At 38.4% G+C, this 9,570-nt stretch overlaps 2 protein-coding genes across 3 annotated transcripts in view; one reads left to right on the plus strand and one right to left on the minus strand.

Annotated features, from left to right (window-relative positions):
* Window positions 1–145: 145 nt before the first annotated feature.
* On the minus strand, window positions 146–7,468 carry prdx3 (peroxiredoxin 3). The gene is made up of 7 exons (XM_005927046.3): window positions 7,340–7,468; window positions 3,111–3,222; window positions 2,057–2,198; window positions 1,780–1,915; window positions 1,433–1,536; window positions 441–606; window positions 146–321 (listed from the first exon to the last, which is right to left on the minus strand). The coding sequence occupies exons 1-7, from the start codon at window positions 7,373–7,375 to the stop codon at window positions 271–273; spliced, it is 747 nt and encodes a 248-aa protein (XP_005927108.1). The 5' UTR covers window positions 7,376–7,468; the 3' UTR covers window positions 146–270.
* Window positions 7,469–7,785: 317 nt separating this feature from the next.
* Window positions 7,786–9,570, plus strand: part of sfxn4 (sideroflexin 4) — an 8,350-nt gene continuing 6,565 nt past the window's right edge. For both annotated transcript variants that reach the window (XM_042222821.1, XM_042222822.1), the window contains exons 1-5: window positions 7,786–7,978; window positions 8,076–8,141; window positions 8,227–8,283; window positions 8,387–8,413; window positions 8,543–8,597. In XM_042222821.1, the coding sequence (XP_042078755.1) occupies window positions 7,940–7,978; window positions 8,076–8,141; window positions 8,227–8,283; window positions 8,387–8,413; window positions 8,543–8,597 (244 nt within the window). In that variant the 5' untranslated portion in view covers window positions 7,786–7,939. The remainder of the gene's footprint in view (window positions 7,979–8,075; window positions 8,142–8,226; window positions 8,284–8,386; window positions 8,414–8,542; window positions 8,598–9,570) is intronic.

The following is a 9,570-nucleotide window of genomic DNA, read 5'->3' on the forward strand; positions in this document are numbered from 1 at the left end:
CATTTATTTCTAGACTACAGCATTATAGTCCTAGCTGGACCACTAAGGAGAGGCAGCTAAGATGATGAAGTTATGGCAGGAAAAATAAGACAAACAAGAAGACCACTTTATTCTGTGGTCTGGTGCATTATTCAAGACAAAGCTGTGGTTTATAAAGCGTTTGTTTATTAGAGCATCCAGATGTTGTGAGTAAATGCATATGCTAAAGTGTAAACTCAGTATATTTCTAGATTTGTACCACGTTTAAGCCTTCAATCTGCTGTGAAGTGTTCAGTTGACTTTTTCAAAGTACTCCTTGGATCCTTCTGGTGTTGGTTTGATCTGAAAAACAAACATTACAAAAACTGAGAAAGGAGGAAAAAAAAATGTGTATGGTATCAAATCCACATTAGCTGTTATAGCCTTGAATGGACTGAAACACAGAGCCCAGGTGTACTCACTGTTGGGGAGTGAGGGGTCCAGCTGGCCGGACACACCTCCCCGTGAGTCTCCACAAACTGGAAGGCCTTCACTAGACGAAGAGTCTCTTCAACACAGCGGCCCACTGGCAAGTCATTCACACTCATGTGCTTCACCACGCCATTTGGATCAATGATGAAGAGTCCCCTAAAGGAAAAAAAACAAAAACATCAGACATCTTTCTAAACAAGTTTAGGTCTCGATGCATGCTCAATCATCCAGGTAAGGAAATCCCAAAAGGTTGATTGTGTTCATCTGGACCTAGCATTTTCAGTGGAAGAAACATTTCGTCACTCATCCAAGTGACTTCTTCAGTTTCAGCTGACTGCAGGTTTCCCCAAGCTTATAAACAGTGTTAGAAGGTTCTCCCTTCAATATTGAGCAATTACATAAAAGACCAGTTACAGGCACTATTGCAACACTTGGTGATATATCTGGATAAACTCACCAAATGAAAGAAAACACACTTTAAGGCCTGTTGCATAATATTCCCTGTCTTCAAATTAAAAATACCCAGAGGACTGGGTATTTAAATCAACAATGACAACAGTAGCAGCAACATTAGTCACTTTTCCAGACATTAAAAAAAAAGAGAAGCTTTTTCTAAGTTTATTTTGGGTATAGATGACAGAGTTGTGGAACTGTGGGTATGAATGTATGACATTTACCATTTAAAGCCTTTATACAAACTGACCATGTAAAATAAAATTTAATAAAAGGCGTGAGGATAGAACTTTACAAAACAAACAGTCTGGCAGAGACATTCCTGGATGGCAAAAATCAAAGAAAAACTGTTTAATACGCTCTATAAAAAGTAATCCCCGTGATGCACGTTATCAGATTCTGTTAGGGTTCCTATTACAGCTGTGCACATTTTTACTGGTTTGTGTTTTATGTCTTTGGTTTTATATTTTAGTACTGTGAGCCAGTTGTGGACTGATAGTTGTGGTTTCACAGCGCATAATGAACTCACCTCAGAGCAATTCCTGGACCGTCCAGCAGCACACCATAGTCTCTGGAGATCTGCTTGTTGAGATCTGAGAGCAGAGGGATGTGGATATTTCCCAAGCCTCCAGCCTGACAAAACATAAAAAGATACATGAACACAAACGCTGCATAGTGCTTCTAGTAGTGTTCGAGAAATAACAGCTTTTGAGATTATTTCACAGTACTGCAAAGTGCTGCAAGCACAACACACTGAGGTCAGTCATTTACTAAAGGCTCCTTGAAGTTCTACTTCAGAGACTGAATAGAGAACGCACAGTGATCTGAACCTTGCACCGTGTGCCGCTTACTGAATAACTATTACACTGAATGTACCTTTCGTGGCGTGTTGATCCATGCCAGGTGGGTGAAGTGAGAGTCCACAGACACTCCGACCACCTCGCAGTTGACATCGTGGAACTCGTTGGCCTTGTCGCTGAATGCGATGATTTCTGTCGGACACACAAATGTGCTGTGGTGTAACAAAAAATAAAAAGCACTTATTAAAAATCATAGCACATCTGCAGAAATACTGGAAAATCTCAGGCCATTAATGCCAACATTTTATTCACTTCTTCATCTCATGCTGAAAATTATTCTTATAAATACTCACAAATCCAGTGGGTAGAAGAAAAGGACCAGGTATTTGCCCTTGAAATCAGCGAGGCTCATGTCCTTGAACTCCCCATTGTGGACAGCTGTCCCTTTAAAAGCAGGCGCAGGCTGGGTGACAGCAGGGGCCCATCTGGAAGCGCCTGATACAGCAAAGTCAAACTCTATTTATTTATCAATATAAGATATGCAACAGTCTTCTTTTTTTGTCAATTTGCCTTTGTACAGAACTGACTATAAGATGCATGCTGGATAAAACAGTAATTTATTGTAATGTCATCTGGTCAATGTTTGGCTTGACACAGACATACAAACATCTACACTGTTTATCTGGCAATGGGTGGGTGGGGTTGGGGGTGGGAAAGCAAGGCTTTTGCAGAGTGAAACACACAAACATCAAACATGATTTTAGTTGGTTTTATAGCTACATCTCCCCTTTGTTTGCTGCAATGTATTTTAAGTACACAGAGCAAGAACATTAATGTTATCTAAAAAAAACCGAGTTGCAAAGTTCTGAAAAATTCAGCCGTCATACGAGTTCAAGAAAAATCAGAAATAAAAAGTCGAATCATTCTCTCACATCAATTTTATGACAGTAAGAGTATTTTTTGTCATAACTGCTGTAACAAACATGATATTACAGCAAAGCTAACATTTGAACAAATGCTTTTAGTTTATATCCACAACACTGAACACTTGAGCAGAATTTAACCAACCAGGATCACAAATATAACAATATTGTTGATATTGCTGGAAAGTTAATTATAATGACTATAGTTTTTCCTTTTGAGTACAGCTGTAACCAACTGTTTGGCAAAACTGCCCGATATTTTATTTTGCAGAATAAGATTGATAAAAACAGTATAGGGAGAAAAATGCTATCATCTTATCCTGGAAAGCAAATAACTTACTTCATTTCATCTGTAAGTTATTTGATCAGTTGACTAACTCATGATGTGTACTATATATAAGTAGAAAACAGAAAAATCCTGCCAGAGCTAAATCAGGCAGTTTCATTTCTGACTGCATGCTGTGTGTTTTGGTTCTGTACATACTGGTGGAGAAACAGGATCTCTGGAGTGCAGGAGCGGTGAGGACTCTTGCAGCCCCGCAGGCTCCATGCTGACAGGCTGCTGCGACCTTCAGCCCTCCTGCTGCAACCCTCGCCTCAAAAATAAATAAAAAGACATTAATATGACATGAATAATCCATAATCTGGAAGGATATTTAGCTCTTTTAGTTATCAAGTTGCCATTTTACTAACTGCAACAATGGTTTAGGACGACTGGAACACAAAAAGGTATCAATGCTTTCAAGCTTGCAGATACATTCAAGAGTGAAAGAATTTGTCCTCCGTGAAAGGAAAATGTCCTCTAATCGTGTTTTTCATGGTTTACCTTCATTGGTACCACCTGAGAATCTAGTGAGCAAAGGTGATTGTGGTGCTGAAAGAAAGATCCTCCAGCATTAAACAAGCCTTGTTAAGAAACCTTTTAAAATGAGAGGTTATTTAATGAATTTGAGTTGATAAAATTAAAGGTCTAACCCAACAGTTTCTCCACACTGAACTAAACCAAGGTCTTTGTGAGTACTGCTCATTCTTTAATTACTATACTCACACTGAGATATTCCACTGCTATGTTATATACAGATAGTACTTTATGTGAGCAGCACATCTTAAATGTTCCTACTGCACATACACTGCCACCATAAATAGTTCAAAAACGCATGTGCCACTTTAACTTTTTAAAGTGACTTTTCTTCCAACATAGGTTATGAATTATTTAAATGGATTTATTTTTGCGACACCGTACTGTTATATGTAGGCTACACTGTGTTCTGGAGTAGCTTGAGGAAACATTCCCGCTGTGTGTGTGTGCGGAGATTCTGTCTATCAACACGCACCACCTTTAGGTAAAAAATTATTTTTTTATTCAAAACTTGTTGAACGAATTGCTTAGCTGGGATATCAAAGAGAATTTCCAAAAATAGGAGGAAACTGAGGCTACACTGCCTCTGTAAGTTTCTAAGTCATCCACTTGCTTTGGCTCCCAAACGGTGAAACCGCAGCAGGGATTTTATATCAGCAAGTGCTGTTACTAACAGAAGGAAAAATAAATCACAACAAAGCTTTCTAAAGTTAGAATTTTTAGTCCATGTTATCCTCGCGCTCTGCAGTAACAGTAACGAGTGCCCTGTCCTCCACACTAAGTTTCTCTGACTCCTCCCCTCCTGCTGCAGCTGGAGCAGCTGTCTGACACTCAGTTTTTATTTCCTCATTCATATAATTGATATCAAAGCTCATACTGAAGGACACTCATCTGCAGAAGTCTGTATCTTTACGAATACTGAAATCCCTGTTAGGCATTATTGACGTTACATTTAACCTGACCATGCATCAAAGTCAGAGACAGCAATCACTGGACCTCAATGACCTCAAGGATAAGCGAATGGATGGATGGATGGACAAGTTTTATTTTAATTAAGTTTAAAACTTTTTTATTTAATGTAAAATTATATTTTGTTTTAATTTACTTTCAAATTCTTCAGTTGCTGAATGGGCTGCATAAGTTTCACAAATTGCATAGTTCAGAATAGCTATAATTGTACCAGATGGTTGCATTCAGTTAAGTTGGACTAGACTGTAATACAAACCGTTCAGTTTGTCAACAATAAAACTGACTGAAATGAGAGAAAGACTGAGTGTGAGACTTTGTTATTAGATAAAATGAATATTGATAAAGTTTACCTTTATGTACAGAATCTGAATATCGCAAAATATTTTTAAAAATTGCAATAATATCGTATTGTGCGTTAAGTATTGTGATAATGTCGTATCGTGGGCTGTATGGTGATTCCCACCTCTAGATAACACCCAGCAAAGACTCCAATCTGGTCGCTAGGCACCTTTGGAAAATGTGGATTTTGGATTTTTACACTACAACTTAAGTAACAGGACATTGCGTAATTAACCTCTGTTACTTGAGTAAAGGATAAAAAATTAAATGTCCCTGTAGATAAATGTCTTTATTTACAGAAACAAACAAACAAAAAAGACATTTTCTATAAATTAACAAAAACTTTGTATTATTATTATTACTACTACAGGGCAGTCTAGGCCATGATCTACAACAATTTTAATGTGATTTTCAACATGTATTTTTTACAATTTAAACCTAAAAAGTTGTGCTGACAGATTTCGTTCATTTAGTTTCACTTACTACAAAAAAAGAGAAAAAAAAAGAAAAAAGCTTTATAATGTGGAGAAAATATATTTGCACGTTGAATTTGTAGTTAAACTTCTTTAAGCTCCTAGGACCTGGCGTCCACATATGTGGACATCACATTTTGGGTTATTTAAACTAAAATACTCAATTTCATTAAAATGAATATCCTCATATGTAGCTCTTATTTTTCTTAAAAACAAAAATAAGGTTAAAAAAAAAATCTGGTAATTCTTTGTTTTTACATTCGTCAGGCCCCAATATGCCCAAATATCAAAGAGAAATTACAAATTCATGTCGTGGAAGAGTTCGGGTCTTAGGAGGTTAAACTGTAAAAGAGGAATTTCTTTGATGTGGCCCATGTAAGATCAAAGTGGACTGTATGTGGCTCATGATGTAAGATTAGTTTGACATCGCTGGTTTACAGCCTGCAATGATGCGTCTGAAACTTTTCTGTATGGTTTCCTTTTTTGAAGACTGCACATAAATCAATTTATGTGTAGAAGTACAACATGTGGAAGGTATTCTAATGAGTCAGACAGCAAACAGTGGCTGAGGCTTCCAGAAAGGGACCCCCATCCCCACCAGCACCAGTATAAACTATATTTAAGAAAAATTAAAAAAAAAGAACAAAAAGGACAAAGCTAAAATAGATTTACACCACCGAGACAGAGGATCATCGTTGTTAATGCTAATGTCTGCCATGTGCCAAATGTTACTGATTGTGCAAGTAAGAGTTGTTAAACCTGTAGACTGATGGAAAGGGTGGGGACCGTAACATTGCACTACTAGGCAAACTGCACTAATATGCTCTCACTGAACACTGTCATCCAGCTGTAGCAGGTTAGACATGCAAACAAACAGCTGATAATGAGCCAGCTAAAACAACAACAGCTGGTCATAAGCCAACATTATGCCAGCTCGAGTTCCATCTGATAAATATGTAGATTACATTCTCACATTGTATGGGAGTTTATTCGCTAAATGTCTGTCCAACAATGTTACATCCACTCCAAAGAAAGTTTCACTAATGATGGCTAACTGCAGCAAAATCATCGGTGCTTGCTGACATAAAGGTTCAGGATATTCTCAACAACTCGCGTCAGTATTGCTTTCAAATAGAAGTGAGCTTCACTGACTAATCGACTTGCTTCAGACTACTTTCAAAGTTTTACAGCCTCCTCCAGAGTAAATGGACATAGATATACCACAACTGAGGTAAACAGTCACTAAGACATACAACAGCCAGATTTGGTTGTCCTACAGCGCCCAACATAGCTAGGATTATGCACTTATATTGGGAGGGGTTGGAAAGCAGGATCTACTGACATCTAGTGGTGAGATTTTATACACCATACCTTTAAAGTAAAAGCTGGGGCTCTTGAAGCATGTGGACTGCAGAATAAAATTCAACAACAGCTCAATCACGCAAAACAAACTGCCTTAATATTGAACACAATTCAGCCCCAGCTTTGTTGCCATTCATACAAATAATAATAATAATAATAATAAATCTATATTAGTCATGGCCTACAAAGTGAACACAGCAGTTGCCTACAGGTGGTAATTATTATCATACTCAATTTGAACCTCTGCTGTGTTCCCGCCTTCCTTTCTTTAAGACTTTGTGTAATTAATGGGATTAATTGCAAGTGAGCTTCTTTTTTTTAATTTTTTTTTTTTATCTTAATACAAGGCAACTCAGTTCATAACTTTGACCCTGCTTACCATAGAAAATTCTAGCACAATGCATCAAGATGGCGAAATTAACGTTTCTATATAAGACACGAACGTCATTTTTTAAGGTTTTGTTTAGGTATGACCACAACTCCACTCATCGCTCTTCTTATGAAGCGAGGCTTGCGCAGTTGCCGCGGGTTGACACCGGTGTCAGTTGGTGCTCAGGTTCAAATGTGCAGCACACACGACATAAATGCGGAGGACAATTTTTCATTTATTTATTTATTTTAATCAATACCTGCTATCAACACTGACTAATGACTTATGTGCAACAGCGCGAATAACAAATGCAAAGTAACGTTATATAAAGTTGCACTTACAGAGGTCCTGAGCAGTTTTCCGATGGTGGCTGCCATTTTGGATTATGTCACTGGAGGCACGGTTGAGCAGGTTATTACACACGTGCTCAATTCCAACCTCTCCTTTGAAGGAAAAACTATAAAAATAAATGAATTGTATTAATATTTTGCCAGCTCAATTTATCGAATATGCCGACCATAAAACGTATTTTGTGGCAAATTATGGCGCATAAAGAAAATGCTAAAGTCACGTTACCTTCAGGTACAGCTCGTAATATTGAGACAAAAACATTTTAAGTGAGCGAAACACGAAGCTGATATTTTTTTTCTTTTTAATTTAAATTGTGTTTGTTTGACCGTAAAAATGCTAAATTGGTCGTTGTGGTCTCTGTTGAACACGCTGAGCAGAAAGCCACTAGGAAAAAAACCCGCGACGCCTGATATATCCCACATCCCTGAATGTAGCATAAACCTTTGCGAACACGTGACTGGTGGCGGAAGTTGAGTCTAATTAGAAGTTGACCTCAAAAGCATGAGAAATGCATGCTTGTAGGCGATGTACTGTAATAGTGTCACTGTGAGTGATTTAATTTATGAAACGTGAATGTACTCGTTGTTCTAATGGATCCTAACCTGTTGTACTGGAAAGCAGAGGGACAGGTAACGGTGCACAGCATGCATAGCATCACCTCTCACAGTTACCATGGAATTGGTTTCTTTCATGCTTTTTCATGACTACACTTTTCCTGTTTTACAGTCTTTCCTCCGTCGACTCAAGATCTGGGTTAATCTCCTTGATCCAACCCTCCTGCTCTCATCTGACGTGAGTAGCAACCACTGCAGTGATCCGATATTATGGGATGAGTGGAAAATACCTGATGTTTACCTTGTGATTTTGCTCCCCGCAGCCTGAGATACAAAAGGCTCACTCTCTCCTTGGAAGCGGAGAAAAATTAAATGAAAAGGTCAGATTATGTTGAAGGATCTGAGTGCACAGTGGTCACGTACACAACACTGTGAACCTGCTGCAGGTTGTTTTACTTCTCTTTCTTTCATTTTCTCTACTAGGATGAAGCTGCACTGACCATCTCACTTGTAAGTCTTGCAAGAAATGACCCTAAATTAAGATTTCCTCGCTATCAGTCTTATTAAAGTATTGTTAAGTGGAAGGAGCTATGTTGTGCAGATGTGATTTAAAGGAGGATGACCACTTTGCCTCCACAGTCATCTGTCCACCCTGATTCTGGGGCTGCTCTTCCCCTAATTTTTCGGCCGCCAGGTAACATACTTTTACAAGTGTTGTTTACAAGTTTCCATACATACATTTGCAGTGTGATCAGTTCATATGTGTGATAACAAAGATTTAAACGGTTGTTAAAGATGCTACAAAGGCTGCAGGTTTTCCAGATAAACACCTGTAAGTTCAAACAGCAATCAGCTGTGTTTTTTCCCATGTGTATTCCTGAAGCATTAAAATAGACCTGTTAGACTTTTCCATATTTTACCTCCAAAGAAAAACTTTGTTCATGTGTTATATGAGATAAAGTTCCAAATAACAAGGTTAACATGTATAACATATAGTAACCTGCGTGATCAGGTAGAAGAAAAGGAGCTTAAGAATGGGGGAATGGGATGAAAATAACCTGTGTCAGATTGATGGGCTGCACCAGGGTCCATTATGTCTGTGAATTAAATGAAAGCTACCCTAGTAGAATCCAAGTAAATGAGCACAATAGCAGTCCATATCTATATATTGTGCAATGAAAAAGGATAATGAATGCAACAATATTTCAAAACATGCAGCTTTCTTGTGATTTCTTTAAGTAGTCTTCAGGAATAGTTCTCCAGGCTTCATGAAGGACATTCAAAGCTCTTCTTTGGATGTTGGCTGCCTTTTCTTCTGTTCTCTGTCAAGATGATCCCACACTGCTTCAATAATGTTGAGGTCCAGGCTCTGGGGAGGCCAACTGCGTGTTTTTTCTATCCAAGTATGCTGCACTGCACTAGCAGTGTGTTTGCAAGGTGGAACTCAAATGAACTCCAGTCTTATCCCTATGTTTCCGAGTTCTTAATAATGGCTTCCTGACAGCCACCTCCCATTGAGACCATTTCTGATGAGGCTTTGGTGAGCAGTAGATGGGTCCACTGAAAGGTCAGATCCATCATCAGAAGGAAGAGCGCAGGGCAAGCTAGCGAGACAGAAGTTAAGCTCTCCTTACAACATGGACCTCCCCCACTCTCATTCAGATCTG

The sequence above is a fragment of the Haplochromis burtoni genome, unplaced genomic scaffold, assembly GCF_018398535.1.
Source record: "Haplochromis burtoni strain Fernald_Lab_line unplaced genomic scaffold, NCSU_Asbu1 Contig_96, whole genome shotgun sequence".
Taxonomy (NCBI): domain Eukaryota; kingdom Metazoa; phylum Chordata; class Actinopteri; order Cichliformes; family Cichlidae; genus Haplochromis; species Haplochromis burtoni.